Genomic DNA, 20,467 nt, shown 5'->3' with positions numbered 1-20,467 from the left:
TTGTAAATTATTCATCAATTAGTGGGTGATGCAGCTCAGTTTACTGGATCAAAGTCTGACCGTTAATCAGCGTAAATCAAATGAAAATTGTCGTATTCAGATGTCACTATGATTTACTTTAAATATCCAATAAAGTGTTACTACTGTCCTCATGTTTTTGATTTTCTCATCAAACTCTCGATTTCCGGTATCAAGCACTAAGCCAGTTGAATACTCCACAAACATAATAATGGTGATTGGTCGCTGTCATAATCCATCCACTCATCATAACGACTGATCATCACGTCTATCCAGTCAATACAGTGATAGAACCTTGCTATTGTATTTGTAGAATTCTCAAATGGCTTGGTGCCTGATACTAGTCTCTCAACGATATCCTCATGTTCATCGAGTTAAGCCAGTTTTGTTCACTCATTCACGAACACTGGCATTTTCATCATACCATAGCATAGTTTATCGACTAACTGCCTAATCTAAAAGATCTTACGTAGAAGTCACATGATCGTCTACACCAATTCATTGCTTCGCAACAACCGCCAATATATGTTGAAGAACGAGCTTATGCCAGAGATAGAACAATATATTTAACATGAATAAGGGAGGATTGTGTGGTTAGGACCCAATGCCACTGCAGATTTACAATAAAAAATACAACTTTGAGCATTTCATTTTCACGGTCACTATTCTGTGCTTCTGGTCACCCTACTAATACATATTCAACAGGAATTCATTTACTGAGAGGCGGTAAATAAATCCTTATAATAAATAGCTATATAAGCCTTCAGAGTTGATTCTGACTTCATTGGTTTTATTGAGCATATCCTAGCTGAAGATTTCTGATCGTACATCCTCACTAAATAACGAGTATGTCCTGCTACGCATCCGTTGTGACTACTAACCAGCATAGATAATACGCATCCTAACACATCTTCGAAATCCTTGTTTAATAACTTCTGGTTTGACTGAGTTGACATCCCTTAATTATAAATGTGTTAATGACGAAGTCGTTATCAAGACCAAAAGATCTGTAGTATCTTTGGTTTTACCGATGACAACATATTCCGACTCCTCATTTTAAAAATATTTAGTTTTCTGAGCTAAATAGGTCAGTCCTGAAGTTTTCACTATCTTTTACAATATCATCAGCACATATTTCAATAAAGAATGAGCTGGTAACAAAGAGAATCGTACACCAATTCCAGTTTCTATCCAACGACTTATTTATTCCAATCCCATTTATAGAAACCTCATGCCATCTGTGAAGGAAACGTGTAAACAATTTGTTTAACAAGTTTACTTGTTTTTAAGCAAGGAAATACGGAGACAATTGTCTTTCATTGGGATCATAGCCCAATCAATGTTAGATCACCATTAAAAAGCTGTAAGCACTGGATTGCTATATGGGACCTTTCAACAGTGCGCAACTATGACACCTCCACAAGGGACCGGACCCAGGACCTAGTTTCTCGCTCGCGAACATTAACTTCTAGACCAACAGGTCGAGATCCAAAGATGCTAATGTCAATCCACGATATTGCACGACCATCTTCCATTGTTTTCAGTGGATAACTCCCTGACACACAACAGGACTTAATTATTTGTTAATGATTTTTTGTTTGCTCGTCTGCGACTATTCACTTCATTCTATTCAAGCTTATCATTACTAATCTTTGAAGTTTATTAAAATGTTAAACATATATGTACTAAAATATTTTGTCATGCATCATTACATGCACATTCGCATAAAAATGACATTTTAGCATTGTTCAATACTGATATCATGTTCATGTCACTCCCTCTTACAACATTTGATTTATATAATTGACATTACCACGGGTCATATTTATTTTATGCTTTAAACTAAATTATTTTATCAACGTTTTGAAGTGTTATAACGGAACAGATTTTGCAGTAATTAAAAATGACTTTCTAAATTAATAATAATCATAACTTCGTTGTATAATTACTAAGATACCAGGTTATTATGTATACATTTTTCATCATCAAAAGATTCTGTTGGATCAATAACTACTGTCATACGATTTATTATTCCTAGTTTCTTACCAGTCTATTACTAACAATCTCCACTATTCACAGACACTTCTGACTTGTTGGTATATAATTGTCAATAGTTCTGATCGGGTGTGTTTAACTGACCAAGTTGGAGACACTGAGCTATATAGTGAGTATTAGACCAAATTATAACCAGAATTCTGATTGGTGTCTTGTCTCTTGATTTGGTCAGAACGTCCACAAGACATAATATGAAATAACGTTATTTGGATGCTTATCACATTCAACTTTTTGTGGTTTATTATTCGGTGTATTTCTTGAGCAGTGACACTTTACATGTATATATTGCTCCAGGTAAAAAGTTAAATGTAGTGACATATTTATGCTCGGATCGGATCGTAAATCAATGTGACGTGCAAATAATTGTGTGACATTATATGACGTTTGTATTTTTTTAATTGTAACGTTATTGCTTTCATTGTATGGATCCATGCCTATCTCCATTTACCCATATTGCTCTTTGACTGTTTTAATAAACTTATTTCACGGAATCAGTGTAAAGCTGGCCTCCAACTTGCATCTATTCGATGTCCATCTTCACTCGTTAAGTTTCTTTGCTAGCATGAATATCCGAAGTATACATGTCTTATAATAAATATATTTTTGCTATATCCCAATGAGTAGAAAAGTTGTATTTCTGAGCAAATAAATAACGGGTTATTTATTTACGCTGAAGAAATGGCTTACATTAAGTCACGAAACGTCAGAAATACAACTTTTCTACTCATTAGGATATAGCAAAAATATATTTATTATTAACTTTCTACCCAAACCTCATTCTATTTGAAACTATCAAATTCAACCATGGCACTGATACTTATATACTTGTCATAGATACAACCCGACGTTTTATTTCTATATTGTATGAATGTGATTAGCTAAATAGTTCATACACCTCAGTAGCACTACTGTCGTCCAGTTATATTAGAGTCAAATACAGGTATTAAAATGTCAACCACTTCTGAATCCAATAGCCATGAAATAAACCACAGAACATGTAGTCGTAATTTTAATGTTAGATTATATTTGTATTTCCAAAAGTCAAATACATTATATTTATCTTTAACAATGACAATAATACAAAAGGGAAATCAAAAACGTTCCTACATCTTACATTCATTGATTGCATACATATATTTTTCAAATTCGTGGTATTTCACCTTTGGACCAGTCGAAATATGATTCTAGTTTACTTTGCCGTCTTATATCGCACGTCCAACAATGAAACCCTCCTCCAATCGAATTTGCATATTTAAATTTTACATTGATTGGTTTAATTCCTATACTTTTGTACATTTCTTGAATCCCTGTCTCTTCAGATTCTACAATTACTCTATTCTGATCTAACATCAAGACATTCATTGATAACCAGTTGGAACCAAGCCACATTTCATGATCTATATGTTAGAAAATAAAAAGTAGGGAATTATTTTACATTACAAATTCCTTTTTTTATTTTAACAGGTTATACTCAATATTTTAAAATTTTCTCACTGACAGGGAAGATGGCAGATTGAAACCGGTTACTAGAAAATAATTACTATATATTACTCTTGCACAGTGCACCTCCTCAGTACGGATCATGTATGTTTTGTATTTCGGTCCTCAGATGCTATCTATAAATCACATAAAGTGTAAAGGCTATTTGATGGGTGCTCCATAAAGTCAACTTGATTGACAGAAAACTAATTGATTTGCACACAAAACATCAGAATATGAAAGACAGATACTTTTCATAGCAAATCAATCTATTATTGAATACCAAATAAAGTAATGAGTATTACAATTATTCGTCAATGAAACATGATTACTAACCTATGTCTGCAGGTCGCTTCTACACCGTACACAATTTTCGTATCTACTGATTCTGCTATTTATTTCTTTATCTACTTTCATTTTAGTACACCGTGTAGGTATCCCATTTCTAAAAACCTTAGATATATGTGTATTGACAACACTTGTTTATTTAGCTTTCAAAAAAGGAGATAAGGAATTTTTCCGTCCGAGATAACCATTTACTCTCAGATTAGCTACAGCTGAGTGAATAAGAGGATTGAGTATTGTAAAACATTTTAAGAATAGTAATTATTCTCTGTTATTAAACCATAATAATAAATTTAAGATATATTCAAATAATAAATACTGAAAATAAAAATGTAGTGATATTAACTGTTAAAGTAACTTATTACTTTGTTACAAGTCTCTGTATTCACTTATAAAAGACACTAATGTTTGATAGCTAATGTCAGTACACAGTTTCAATCGTAGCTTAACATGTCATCTACTGATTGAAAATCAAGTCTGTGAACTGTTAAGATATCGTTCTATCTAGCCAGTCTACATTCATCAATCGTCATACTTGTTTACTGCAAACCGTTTACAATTTACATACCTCCCGATATTCCAGTAACTACATTCGGTCGATCTAACATGTATTAGTACTCACCTTTTTTCATTAATGGTTGTGGTGCATTGATAACTTGCCAACCAGCTTTTCTGATAAAATCAACTTGATGACATGGACGATCAGGGTTTTGAATAGCTATACCAGGTTTAACTAAAGTAAAAGTTGCATCAATATGCATTGGTCTTGGATCAACAAATGAAAGCCTATGAACTTTTATACCACGAGGCTCTAAATGTCTTCTAACCCATTCGATTCCTGATAAATTTGTGACCTAACAAGAATGAAGATCAAAGTAATTATAATATATCACTCGAAATCATAAGGATAATTACTTATTGTATAATAAGATTATAAAAGATACATTAAATATAAGCAATAAAACCGTCTACTTCACCTAATAGATATTTTTAACCAAACCAATTTGATTTGAATGGGGATTGTTTCTCTAGTTGTATAATCAAACGTATAAAAGTATTCCAAGAGAAATTATTTTACAATTCTATAGTTCTACTCTTCCTGAACTTCTCTCAGGCAACCGAAAGAACTATAGGTACTTAAAAGTGTGGTTAGTATTCACAACACTTAGTAGTACAATGAAATAAAGCTGATAGATTAATATGAACAATTGGGAAAGATAGGACTTTTAGAATCGTCTTACTAAGAGCTGTAATAACTGTTCTTATTATTTAATTATTGAATATTAAGGTTATTGTATTTTCGTATAACTCTTGTTGTAAGTTTTCATTTCATTTATTAACTATTGTTATATATTTTGCCGTTCTTCAATTATCGTTAATTTATTAAAAACGTATTGCGCAGTTTTTAGCTTAATCATGTACATATTTTAATTTCTTATTTGTGGAGTGTTATCACCATGTTATTGTAATATATCATTCTGGGGATTTTTTTTTAGTCAGCAAGATGATGAGAAAATACAGCAATAAGGTGAATACTGACTTGTTATCTCCATCTTTTTACTAACTGTTGAGGACAGAAGGAAATGTATGAACCAATAGGAGTTAAAGGGGTTCTGGTTATTGTGGGAGGTCAGTTGTGTTATTGATTTTGAAGAAAGCTACTGATTTGATCAGCGTATGAGCACTTGCAACTAATGAACTATCTAATTTTATCACCCAAGTAAATGGAATTTTAAGAGATTGAAGGTCATAACAAAAACACATAGGAAATTCATTTCTTATGGCAACTAATGTTTTCACACGGCTAAACAGAATCTGATTGCCATTTCTATACACCTTTAATTTATTTTACGGTAAGCCTATCAAGCTCAATCGAGAATTCTTTATTTGATATGTAGCAACTTTAGTTAGATAGGCTTGATTTTAATGAAATCGTAAACTGTTAAAGATTATACAACTTCGTACATTGTATTATCGACAATGCTAAGAAAGTACATCCATTCAATTGATGATTGTCACATGCAAAACTGATTGAATTCCGATGTTAGCTGTTGTTCAAAGTACAATGTAATATGTTAATGTTTAACTTAATTTATTTATTCAGAATAGCAAGACACTATCTTCTTTATAAGTCTTTTGTATTAGTTGTTTAAATAGTCTAATTAATGGCGATGACTGTAATTTGTCACTATCTTTTTGGCATATGTGCATCCTCTGCGGATTGCCTCGATAGTGCTATCAAGTCATAAGCATCATGAACAGTGAACATCAACTCTGGGTTGCAAGTACATCCGGCTGATTAGTCCCAAACAGGACAAAACGCGCGTCGTGAATTCTACTGCTAGCCACTATCCATCTCTGCTTAGTTTCTCTATAATTTATTATTATACTAGTAAGTAAAGTTAGGGTATATTCTTAATAAGAATATTAGAAAGAAGTCAAGGTTAACTTGACAAACTCTTTCTTGTCTATTTGTCTAGAAAACTCAACTTGTTTATTTTCTTTTTATAATTCATTTTACATTTCAACAACAACCATCGTTTTAAACGTTAATGACTTCACGTTCTTTACAAAAATTCAAAAACATTGGAAAATTTAAAAGGTTTATTTATTCAATTTGAGAACTAATTGAAGATACAGACCTTCAAGTTATTTTAAACCTGGAATAAATAGTTATTTATTACATATGATTACGTCTTGATTGTCAATTGTGAACCGCTTCTGAATGAAAAAATTAAGGTAATTCAGCAAAAAAAAACTCTTCGTTTAAGATTATTTCATTCAATTAAAGCTGTACAATCACATTTATAGTGATTTAATGAAATTATGAGTCTATAGAAGAATAGAAAGAGATTAATTCATAAAGTGTCTAGATATGTCAAGTATCAAAAGAAGGTAACGTTATGCTTTTGAGGTGAAAGAAAATAGGTAAATAAAAATAACTTACGGGTCAGAAACATACGAGATAATTGCCTACTTGACAGAAATGAAGAACAAATAAAAAAGTAAAGATGATAATAACAATTGAATAACAGTTCTGAAAATTCCTAAGAAGGTAGTAATAACTGAATACTGACTAAAAAGTAAAACGTATGAAGACTATAAGATACTTGAAGGTGTGAAGTCTTGTAGACCGTCTGACTAATATCATATAACAAGACACCAATCAGAATTCTGGTTATAATTTGGTCTAATACTCACTATATAGCTCAGTGTCTCCAACTTGGTCAGTTAAACACACCCGATCAGAACTATTGACAATTATATACCAACAAGTCAGAAGTGTCTGTGAATAGTGGAGATTGTTAGTAATAGACTGGTAAGAAACTAGGAATAATAAATCGTATGACAGTAGTTATTGATCCAACAGAATCTTTTGATGATGAAAAATGTATACATAATAACCTAGTATCTCAATAATTATACAAAGAAATTATAATTAAAAATAATTTGAAAAATCAGTTTCAACTACTACAATACCTGTTCCGTCATGATTTAAGAGATATTAGGGCTACAAAAAAAATGAGTGATTGACCCTGTTGCTTTCAGACGTAAAGTTCAGTACTGAATAGGTGAACTGTCAAAGCCTTAGGAGTTCACAGGTTTTCGATTCCACCTTCCTTTGGTCACTCTCGTTTGATCGTGTGGAGTATTTTGAAAGATGGTTATGGAGGAAGGAAGTTGATGGGATCTTTTTGTATTGAGCTGTTAATTATTTTACCTTCCCTCATATTTCCTACCACTAAATTATTTTTCGTTTTCCCATTTTCATTTCACATCAAGATCATTACGTTACGTTCTTTTGATATTTGACATATCCAAACACTTTATGAATTGATCTCCTATTATTCCACTATAAATGTGACTATACGGTTTTATTTAGTAATATCGTTGACAAGAAATTTGTTCTACTGAATATGAGTTTATTGTTTAATGACGTAATGGGTTTTTTGTTTGTTGATACTGTCTACGAAAGATAATATTCGATTTAGTGAAAAAATCACAATAAATGGTATGAATACTTAATGTTCATATCCATTCATTTGGAAAAGAAAATTCATTAAATGACAAGAAAAAACAAATACTTACTTGACTTCTTTGTGCAAAAATATCCCGTCCAGCACGTATAAAGTCAGCAGCATCAAAGCATGGTTCACTTTCTGTTGTCACTTTTCCATAATCTGGATTATGTTCATCACTGAGACCTACATTAATAGGTTCATCCTAGGTAAATGTTGATAGACAAAATTTAAAAAAAATATTGTAACAGTTGTTCAGTCATCAATCAAACGTTTGAATGTTTCATTAAACTGATATCCGAAGTTTTACAATCAAGTCATTGGTTGGCACTATTCATGAAATATATTGATAAACTTCGAAGGAATATATATAAATGTATAAATGTTTAAGCTAAATTCTGCATATTCCTTATTCAAACTTAATTTGGTGAAATATTTCTAGTGGTATTTGTTTGCTTCTAATAAAAGCATTATTATGTAAACAATGAAACTACATTGAATGGTGTAATTTTCTTTACTTGAAATAATATTAATAATCCTGTGCTATAGATTTTACGCATTTCTGGAATTACACAGCACTTAGTTTTGTTAAAAAACGGATTTAAATGAAACATCATAAGTACGCTGTGGCCCGTTATTTTAATGCCAATTAGATCGGACGATGTTGTCGACAGGCTCACCACTTTAGTAATCTTATATCTGACTCCAATTGGATCGTAAAAATGATTGTTATTGAAATATACATGTCGTCAATCCTCGTATATAATCATCGACTTAACTCACGTTAGTGGATAACGGAATTAAGTAAGTCAAATACGAGAATGAATTCCGAATACATGTATTTTATATAATCGTTGATCCACATAAGCGAAGAGAAGAGAGCGAAGCGAAATGATGCGCAGTGGAGAAAGCATGTAAGTCAACTCAGTTTAATCAAGTGTTAATAAATGTTGATAATCAGACAAATATAAGTTACAAACATGTGATGAATAGAATAAAAAGTGAACACATTTACGCTTACATAAAAACAGTCAAGGTTGATAAGCGAATAATTAAAAAGGCCAAAATGTGACTCAAGAAGAATGAATAGATTGGTCTGTCCGAAAGCTAGAACAAGTTATGTGGGCTTAGCATAACAACAGACACTACAACGTCATCTTTCTATTCTTAAGGCCGAATGAACATCAATATGGTGGCATATCAGAGTAGATGTATAGTGAAAACAAATATGCTTAAATACACACACATATACACACGAGTAACAGAAGCGAATAAAGAATATCTAGTCCTCCAGGAAACGTTTATCAAATACCATATTTTTATATTCTGTTCATCAATCAATCAGAAATATTGAAGTATGTAAATCAACTTGGTTGTGGTTTTTAATTTAATCTCCAATATTCTTAAATTTGATTATTTATCATGGGACAAGAATAATGAAAATTAGTTTTTTTATATTTTAATAACATTAAATGAAATCAACTCTATTGCAAATTTATTTATCCCAGTTGATCATTTATCATATTTGCTTCATGTGATCAAATATAAGATCAATTAAACATTTCATTTGCATCACGAGACAAGAGTTAACTTAGAATCCTGAAGGGAAACGCAAAAAAAGAGGAAAACTAAGGAACAAACTGTGTCAAGAATTGGTAGCAGACATGAAAAGGATGAATAGAACTTGGAAATAAATAATTAAGGAGGAGAACGAAGGACAAAGTTGAATGGAGAATGCTGGTAGGTGGTCTTATAGCGACTCACGTGCAAATGAGTTTAGTCTCATCTAACGCAGTTAAGCCCTTTTGCTAACTCATTTAGCGGACAAAGTCATCCGCACTATAACAACTTATTGTACCCTTATTATTTTGTGCTTGTATGAAATACGTATGCTTGAATATTGCTTACGGCCTACGCATTTATTCACTCTGCTAGTCTTACTACTAACTGATTATTTGATTCGATTACTCATTCATTTCACATGCTATATATATGTCCATGTTATTCATACTCACACACTCACACACTCTCGTCTCGCTCGCTTGCTTGCCTTTCGGCACAACTCTTTTATGCTTGTTTAACGCATCTGTACATTTGGATATATGTGTGTGGTCTCGTAATAAACGTAATCAACACTTCGTATTTGCCTTCTGGTTAATAAACCGTTGGGACGTTATATAGAACGGTTATCAAGACGAACTGTATACGAAGTTTATTGATTATATCGAATACCGACCACCACAGTCTATACTCCTCCATGAGAGGTAACAGGCGTAAGTAAACGTAAACATTTCGTTATTTTTATTTAACTTACAAATTCAATCTAATTTGTATACGAACAGACTTGAGTTTAGAAGAAAATTAAAAAAAGAAATGTCATTTGTTTTGATTGACGACTGAATTAATTAAAATAAGTGTTATTCCTTCTTACAGTTTCCTTTTTTTTTCTTATTTCTATGACATCATTTCAGTGAAATTTATTTACAGATATATGGGTAAATGGATTTTAACACAGACTTTAATACAGAATTTAATCAAGTGGTTTTACAGATTTATTTAATTCGAAGATAATTAGTTGTTATAATAGTCTGAGACCTCTGGAAGAATAGATTAGACCAAGTAGTTAGTATTGAACAGCTATTTTGTTCTATTTTGATGCTCGTGATTAGTGAATATTTACGATCGAAAATATCTATTCTGCTAGTATGACATTTTCATACAGTTTCTACTTTATTTTCCTCATATTCTTGTAAACTCCTCATCTTATGATGAAGCAACATTATCTTTTATAGTATTCCTGAATGATGACTCACATTACTCATGAAGTTTGGATTGAAATTTCATTACAATTCCACCTAAATGATTTACTGTTTTCTGATGACCGAATCAGTTCCTTGTCCGTAGGTATGTTAGGATTTTGAACCAAGTAAAAGTAGAAGCCTATATGGAGCGACATTTGGTTAATTATTATGTAGTGATCAATTTCTAATAGTGCTGACTGTATTCTGTTTAACAAGTCGCAATTCGGCCACTAGTCTAAGTGACTTGACATCGCGTGTACTGTGGTGAAATGTCAGTGGGTAGAAGTTGGTTGACAAGAAACTTTGAATCTAGCTTTTTTACTGTTTTTAATACTCACTAGTAAGCTTATCGGTAGAATTCGGTCAACACTAAACAGACTAGATAAATATGACAGTGACCACTACTCAGTCCTACTAGAAGCCAGTATCAGTATGAATAGATCAGTGGTGAAACCCCACATCGTGAAGCTTTAAAACATGTGATTGAGTACACTAAGTAGCAACAGCTTCCTCACGATTGCAAGTACACGTTGTTGACAAGTGGCAAATGGTATGGAATCTAGGTACAAAGTTTCCTACCAAATACCTTCAACCACCAAATGTCTTGAATATATTCAGTGAGAAATCAATGAAGTACCCAGTGATTCAATTGTATTCAGTGAATATTGTCATACTAATTGTGTTTAAGTTTAATTCAATCAATAACATGAAGTATCAATTAGTTTAAATGAATTTTCGTCAAAACGTTGACAAATGGTTTTATTTACTTTTCTCCTATATTATACAGAAGACATTAAATATAAATTGCGTTTAAAAAACTCTCCATGATAAAGACTAATTATTTTTGATAGTTCACATGTCAGTTTCATCTACATGGCTTAAAAAAAGCAGGATTTATTGATATCGGAACTTTAGTTTCATGAATACAGATAAAAAAAATACAATGAGTGATGTAAACAAAGTCGTGTTTGTCCTGTTGGTGACCGACTAGGTTTCCTTCAGGTTCCTACGTAGTTACTAGTTTAAACAGCTTGATATTAGCTACACTTTATTATATTTCAGATATATTTTTGTGAAAAGTTTCATCTAGCACCTCATACAGGTTGATGAATTCATACAGATTACCTAAAACCACCTAACACAAAAATATTTAGTGTAAAAAAAGTCAAATCATGAAAACTGGTAAATAGACACACATGACACTGGATACTACTCAGTAATCATTCAGTGAAAATATCTCAGTCCCATACGAATTCAGTTACAACCGTGTCGCTCAGTATTAGCGCGTTGGACAGTGATGGTCAGTAATGTGAGTTTGGATTTTACAAACACTTTTAATTCCCTCAAGATTGAATATGCACCTTAAAAGTATATGATAACTAGCCTGAAAGTTATATCCAGTGCTTTCTGCTAACTGCTTCGATCCACACAATATATATATCATATGCAACACTTTCAATACACTCAACAGTCACTTGAATTCATGCTATAAGAAGTAGCAAAATTTGTAGCATAATTATCTGATATAAAGATCCACAATTGATTGATTACTGGGGGGTGATCAATGTCATGTGTGTCAAGTCCTTCTTAGTGCAGATCGAATGCTATCGACAAAGTTGTAATGTGGCCACTAGTCTAGGTGACTCGACATTGCGTTCACTATGTTGAGATAAGATCCTATTAAACTTATCTATCTTTCATCACTTCACTTTCCAATATTCTCTTGAAAAAGCTTCAACCAGAAAGACAAAAAAATTCGAAAAGATTTGATCTCCATCATTAAGAGATTTGTAAATATAACTTATTTTGTGAACTTTAAAATTTGTTAATTTTGACCTAACAATTTAGTTTTAAAGCATTAAGTCGATAAAGTAAGAAACAAATACCGTCTGCCAAAATCAGTGAGACAAATCAGTTAAAGTATTGGAGACTCTGGTATGATATGGCTCAGAATTGATCACAATGGCGTCGGTATATACACTCTTTGCCTTCTCTTAAGCTGTGAGATTCAGATTGCTTCCTACCTTTCTTTCTACCAACTGATTCTTTCTTCCTGTACTATATCCTTATGTGCAATCTTTCTTTTATATATTACCACTATTGAATTCGGTGTTCATCTTGTTATGCTAATGAGGTATTGTAACTTGGACTGATGGATATATGTGACTGGTCCTACGTTGTAGCTGACTGACTGTCTGAGTTAAAATCAAGAAGCAAAGAATAAATCTTCTAATTTAATGTTTTTGAGTAAGTGAAGAGGAACTATATCTTTAGTTGAAGGAATTTTGTGGAGATTGATTTAATTTGTAGGTTTTATTCATCATAAAATAATTTCAGCTGAGATATAACTGAAAATCAGGAGGTACCATATAGCAGTTTTGTCCAAATATAAGACTCTTCGAATCTGTGCATCTGTGGCCATGTAAAGGATTGAATTCAGGTCCTTTAATTCTCATGGAGAGCGCTGAACGATTATAGTTGCATGGCCCACCTCCAATTGCACATATTTCGAAAATCAATTAATTTGTATCAAATTGAGATGATTATCCAATTTGATCAATGACAACTGTTTCACTCCCAAAATATCTGAGCAAAACTAACCACTAATTTTAACTACAATGAGACAACTAACTAGTACTCTCTGGTTTACAATAATATTTTGAGTTAGACCAGTCTTTAGAAAATAAAATCTGCACAGAAACCATATCGGTCAAAATTAGTTTAAAAAATGTAATGACTGATTGATTACAGTGATAAACGTAACACGAAAAATCCAGACTCTTCAATCAATTGCTTGGTGAAAATGAAGACACAATGACTATCTATAGTAAAACATTTGTACAGCATTCATTTAAATATCAAACGCATTGGTTAATAGGCATTCTATATATTTTAAAACTAATGGAAACTCATTTTCTTCTTCAGGCTCTACTCTTCAATCGTCATTCTCAAGTTATTTCTTGTAGGACTACTCCAAGTATTTTTAATGACTACTATAGTGCAATTAGTGATACTGCTATCTGGCAATCACTCCATGATCGTTGTGACTACTTTATTCGGTAAAATAACTTCGCTATTTTTCAGGGACATGAGGCTTATCAAGGTTAAGTACAAATCTCATTATTTTGTACCAACAAATACAAAATCTTATTCCGTATCTTTTTGCTAAATAACCTTTAACTATCAAATGAAGTTCAACGCGATGACAAATAAATGGCTTATCCACTTCATCGAGTAGACAATAGTACAGTTTTAATAAAAGATTCGGTCTAGAGGAAAAACATTTCTTTACTGAATGAGGTTCTTTCCGAAACAATAATGACTGTAGACAGGAATTATTGATAACTCACTCTTATTAATTTGGAAAAATTAGTTGGCTTAGGTCCAATTGTCCATTTGGCTCCTTGTTTCCAATAATTTAAAGCAAGTGGTCTATAGGCCAAATATTCAAAATATCTTGATCTCCAAGTCATTGTCGCTTCGATTATTTCATCACCGACAATTAATAAGAAATCTCTTGGCATAGCAGCATAGAAGCCTGCATACAAAAGTTTGGGTATAGAAAATAGGCAGTGAGTGAAGAAAAAAATTAAAGTCTCAGTAGTCAGTTACAAAAATTGACAAAAGGTTTCAATGTTTTGCATTCGATAAAATAAACTCAGTGAGTAGATTATTTGCTTTTTTAAGAGTTGTTAGAAGTGAATATGAGCGTTTATGGAAGATAAATAAATAGAAAGTTAGAATGGTGAGTGAAGAATATTTAATTGGAAGATTATTTTCATCATCGAGTGATGTTAATCGAAGATCTATTGAAAATTAGAAAAGACAAGGCATCTGTTTCTGATTCGTCGGTGAAAATAAACATACTTTTTTGTTTGATTGTTTGGGGTCCCTGATATCGGACTGAAAAATAGGAGAGTAGATGTACTGATCTAGTTCCAGTATTTATTAACTCGTATAGACTGTCCGTCCGTCTAGTAACAATAACCGTCTGAGAACCAATGATACGATAAAAGTGAAATAACAGTTGGGATTAACACTAAACAACCAAATAATTCAACAAACAGTCAACTTCTAACTATACAGTTCGAATTCACCAACCATACATACAATAATATAGAGCCTAATCCTGACCGCACATCAACAGAACTAAGAAATTGCGTTATGGGTATAACTGCGTCATGGGTGGAAAAGAACTGACTAATAGACCCGTAATAAATTAACAGTAATTTAGGAATGATAAAACACACAACAATGATTTATGTGTTAGACAAGAGCTTATAAATAGGAGAATACAAGAATATAATAGTTTAAGTATTTAATAATTCTACAACGAAGATATCAACAAAAACGTCAGACAGGACCATTCTGACAGTCCACTTCCACTTTATTATTTATCTCGCCATAGCATTTTCCTCCTAGTTCAACCATCCTGGTCAGTTTGCACTAATGACGTCACCAAGGATACAATGTGCAAACCTCGAGTTTAGTGACGGGCATAATATCTTCAGTCAGAATTCAAGCGTGGCAAGTATCTAAGTTTTAGATATTATAAACTAAACTGTTTCATTATGTTTGAAGAATATTTTAGAGGAAACCAATATGGCTGTATAACACTTTCATTTTTTTGTAAAACAATCTCTCATCTTTTTGAAATGTTCACAACGAAAAATGCCTCGTAACAAATAAGCACAAGACAAACCTCATTTTTACGGTAAATTTCATCGGCCATGAACAGCACCACAAAAAAGCTAGATATGGTCTTGTTGCTTGGTTGTAAAGTAGATTAAGCATTAGAAGTTTTTATATCTTGTCCATTATGTTGGTACAAATGAAATAAGACTTGAGTTATGAAGTATACTCATCTTCATTTGAAAATGAGAGTACATCATAGGAATTAAGTCCGTTTTGTGACCAATAATGGTTTTGGAATGGATTGATTTGTCCGATGCTTTCAACAAGAAGTATATAACTTCCAAATCAGAGAATTTACAAAAGGAATCATTGTTAGCTATTATTTACATAACAATAACTAGGTAATTACGTTCGGTAAATTTTTGGTTTATCATTCCATAATAGAATGATAATGAACATAAATTAGTTAAATCGTCAGTGGTCAATCAGACGAATTACTAACACGAAGTAATAATGCTCAGTTTTGGCCGACACATTCACACTTGAGATGGTGTTTCATATGCTTTGTTAATGTTCAATTAATTCAATAGAACTTCAAATTAGTAAAAAGTAATAAATAGGAAATGCCTGTGTACTGTAAAATAAATCACCAACAGTTAAAACGATGCCAACAAACCTTGTGTTTCAAAGTCAAGAAGTTTATATGACTTTCTATGATCGACTGGATCAGGTCGAACAACTTTAATACCTTCTAATTCAAGCATTTTAACAAAATCTTCAACTTGTTTGCATAACAATTGCCAATGTTCTTTTGGTATAACATCAGCCCAATATTTACCTCCATTTTGAATGTAGAAATTGTGTTTAGCACTTGCAGCACAAGTCTATGTGAAGTAAAAAAAATAAATATGCACTAACAACTAACATTGAAATGATAGGGGATTTACTATATCTCTAAAAACACATAACATATTATCATTATTACTTAAGAATTCAAAGTAAGATGCTTTCCATGCAAATGTAATGGAATCCAACTTATATAGAGAGTTACTAACTGTATATCAATAAAAACAAGTATGTTTTTCGTGAAAATTAGTCTGTAATTGTTTAATTAATTTTAAGAGATTGTTTTTCTTTACCTTTCTTATTTCCAAAGATAATTAGAAATTGTATAAAACTTTAAACTAAACTGGAAAAACTTACTTTCACTTCAGGTAACAAATGTGGTACTGTCGCATATTCTGGTGTTCCAACAATGATTTCTTCTAAAGGATCCCATTCATTCCATGAATTTACAGGTGATGTTAATTTATTCTGTTTAGGTTCCACATCAGTTGAATAGAAACTTGAAACAGTTTTAATTGGTACTGATGTAACATTTTGTATACATCTAATCTGTTGTTTTTTTTAAAAAAAGAAGATGAAATGAGTAGTACTGAACTGAGATTTTTGCAATTTTTACATATATGGGTCATGTTCTGTGACTGCTAAATATAGTAAGAAAACATTTGTAGAGAGTAAATATCCTTTTCTTTAAACTGATGCATTATATTAGATAGGTGGTCATTAGATTTTGTATATCAAAATCAATTATTTGAACAGACATTTTTAATAGGTTGCTTTGATTAAGGACTGTTGAATATCTTTGTCTATAGAGGTCCATCATATATGAAGAAAATATCGTTACGTCGATTTCGATCTACTTCAAAATATTATCTTATATACTTAACGACGATAACTGTGTTTTAAAATAATATCAAGTTTTAACGAACTATTATATAAACTCTACTTCAGTAAAGATTGTTATTTGTAACTCTAGTTAACAAATCTCTGTGTAATAAAAGTTTCTGTGCCTGATTCACCTTCTAGATATTTAACTATTGACAATAAGATAATAGATTTAAACGAAATTTTGTTAGTTTCCCGTGCACTACACGTTTTTACGGAAAGAATTTATTTATCGCGAGGAAGGCTTTTTTCCAGAACAGTATACTAGAAAAAGCAACAAATCTAGGGGTAAACGTTTTTTTTTTATCATATACTGATAAGCGTAGATTTAAAAATGGTGGAAAAATAGATAGTAATCAATTCAGAAATGGTTTCTTAGCTTGAAGGTATTGTTGTTATGTATAATACTTACAGTATTCACGATAGTACCATAAAAATATGTTTGTAGTTAAGCATTTGACAAACTAGGAACCCATTTGACGAACGTTGTATTGTCGCCTGAAATTGTCCAACCATGTTCTCTCCTTACTCCATAGAGAACTGAATCATAGCCATGCACTCCTTAAGGTTAATTCATTTCTACACAGTAAGTTTGTAACAGTCTCGTAGTTTACATAACCTAATTTGATGTATAGTGTAAACATTACCCAGTAACCTTATACGAACACTACAATAGGTTTCATAATTCATTGATTTACGTCAGAACATTGATTGGTTCACGTCAAAATAAGTCATATACGAAAGTGGATTTCAGTTCCTCTGAACGATCTATAAGACATTTGTATATTTCAGAATAGTTTTCTTTACTTGTTATCGAATTAAGTAACTACTCAAGGCCGTTATGAAAGAACAGAGGTTAATGCTAAGAAATTATTGAAATTATTCACGTTGTTTTTCATAGAACCCATGTAGGTATTGTTCTATTAGAAAAATTGGAAATGTTATCAATTTTCAGCCCCTGTAACAATGCATTCTTAGTTATTTGCAACTAAAATGTCACACTAGCAATGAATATGATTTAGTGAATTTATTTCCCGATTGTTATTTAGTATCCACTAAAATTCAATTTTGTTTTAAGATAACATAATATTAGTATTTCCAGACTACTTTCTTCTTGATAAACGTCAAGTAAGAATCATATAGTCATTTTTAATGTCAAAAAAGACCGTAGACTTTTTTATATGTGATAATTTAATATGAGGTTAAATTCGATATTTATTGTACACACTATATCTTGAAAGCGATCGGGAACACGAGGAGAAATCAGATAATCATTAAAAATCAGATATTTCGGAATGATGCAGTGAGGATGTGAACTTTATTGGTACTATACGATATTAATAACACAATACATGAAGAGGCAGTATTTTCTTTTTCACTGTTAGTGTGCGGCTTTATAAAAACATGACTTCATAAAGAAGCGATTTAATGAAATCGACCTCATTTGTGTAGATAATACTATTTGAGGTGAGGTGAGGCTATTAAGCGAAACACTGATGGAGAATGGATATCCCGTGAAATTCCAAAACTACTGTAAAAGTCACAGTATATTAAGACCTACAATAATTCTGGCATCTGACAAGATTCAAATAACCTTGTTTGGGAAGAGAAATTTGAATCGCAGTTCAAAGTACTATACAGCAAAAAGTTATTATTGAAAACGCCAAAATCCGAGAGAGATTCGTATTCACCCCTCGCCATTGCTCCATAAACAGTAACATGTGTAACTAAGCAAGTAATACTTCTACTAAACGTAATATTAGTATTCCTGACAATCAAAGTTATCGTTCACATTTTATTTCTGAAATGTTAACCATATCTTAAACCAATCACTCATTAAAGTACGCCCAGCAAATAAATTTGGTGCACAATTCATAGTAATGATTTTGCTAATACAAAAGTCTCCGTCATTTTGAACTATTTCTTCAGTGGCTAAAGATATGCTACACACGTTACATGTGGTTTCTTTTTATTCTAATTAAATATAACATTGTCCTCTAGAATTGCTCTGAAAGTGAACAAACAATCAGATTATATATCTGCAATGAAATGGTGAGAATGCTAGAAAAGATCACTATTGACGGCACATGCTTGGCGCTTAAATAAAACATTTCTTGTAAGGATGACACGAACAAAGTGATAACAACTTGACCTTTTGTAAACGACTTATTTTTTATTACTGATAGATAAAAACTATTAGTAAAGACAGACTGTGATATCGTTGCCTAGGTCAAATAGAGTTGATATGATCATTTAAAGCAAAGTAAATTTGTTTGCATAAGAAAATATCTTAATTGACTGGGACTAAATGAAGAGATGAGATTTTAAAAATTCCAATCACAAAGTTTACCTTCAAGTGGAAATGTTAAAAGGTAAATAATTCATTTTAATCTTTATCTAATAAAAGATAACGGGTATAGTGGAGTTTACAGCCTCTCAATTTAGAATTAGTATTAGTCAGTGAAGACATAATCAGTGTAATATTAATGCTATTTCTAACAATATTCTATTCCAAATATATACGTTAAAATACGTATGCAGTGGAACTTATTAGTAGAAAATAAGATTACTATAGAAACAGCAACATTATCTAAGTACGGAAACACTCACAGTATCAAGTCATTTAAGAGAGCTCGGTCAAGTAATCATGCAAAGAATATTCTAACGACTAAAGAAACCCATTTATTCATTGAAAGAAAGAATGAAAACATTTCAACGAGGAACAAAAGCATTCTTTTAGACGATATTATTTATTTAGCTGCATAATTGTATTTATAGGTAATTTCTACATATAGGGAGAAATTATGAGTGGACGAACCAATCAGATTCAAGATAGTGAGTCTTGGATTATGGTTCAAAATTCATTTATTATTATAGTCAAATAGCAATTTTGCATTATAGCCGATATCAGTCCATGATGAAAATCCTATCTCTGATTCCAAACCCTAACTTCTAACTTTGAATCACGATACTAATTAACTACCCTCTTTGGATCTAGCTTAAATGTTAGTTGTTCAAAGCGCGCGATGACTCATTTGCATGCTTACGTATATGTACATCTTCATTCCTATCCATTCATCGTGTGCTTATTAGTCGTTTGATCTGTGTTATGCCATAATGATAAAGGTTATCAAAACAACTGTTGTACAAAGTACAGGAAATATTTCGAAGGTATTCCACTACAATCTGATTAACATATTAACGAAATAAAAAATAGCACAACGAGGTAGTTCAGTTTCAATCTACTGAATGTAAATATTATCCCATATTTTAAGCACATCAAACGTACTGTTAGTTATTCAGTAAATATAATGAATGAAATCATATAAAAATAACACTTACAGACTGTTGATAAAATTTACGCAATATAGTTGACGCCATTAAAGT

General features: G+C 31.7%; 1 protein-coding gene across 1 annotated transcript; it reads right to left on the bottom strand.

Moving 5' to 3' along the window:
- Nucleotides 1-3,080: 3,080 nt before the first annotated feature.
- MS3_00002223 (uncharacterized protein) lies at nucleotides 3,081-20,461 on the bottom strand (the record flags this gene model as incomplete). The annotated part of the gene is made up of 7 exons (XM_012940860.3): nucleotides 3,081-3,470; nucleotides 4,520-4,751; nucleotides 7,987-8,121; nucleotides 14,068-14,255; nucleotides 16,029-16,236; nucleotides 16,556-16,747; nucleotides 20,423-20,461. 7 exons carry the CDS (start codon nucleotides 20,459-20,461, stop codon nucleotides 3,214-3,216), a joined length of 1,251 nt encoding a protein of 416 aa, XP_012796314.1. The 3' UTR covers nucleotides 3,081-3,213.
- Nucleotides 20,462-20,467: the final 6 nt, after the last annotated feature.

This window comes from Schistosoma haematobium, chromosome 1 (genome assembly GCF_000699445.3).
Source record: "Schistosoma haematobium chromosome 1, whole genome shotgun sequence".
Taxonomy (NCBI): domain Eukaryota; kingdom Metazoa; phylum Platyhelminthes; class Trematoda; order Strigeidida; family Schistosomatidae; genus Schistosoma; species Schistosoma haematobium.
Note: the sequence above shows the minus strand (reverse complement) of the source record. Positions and strands in the feature narration are given on the sequence as shown.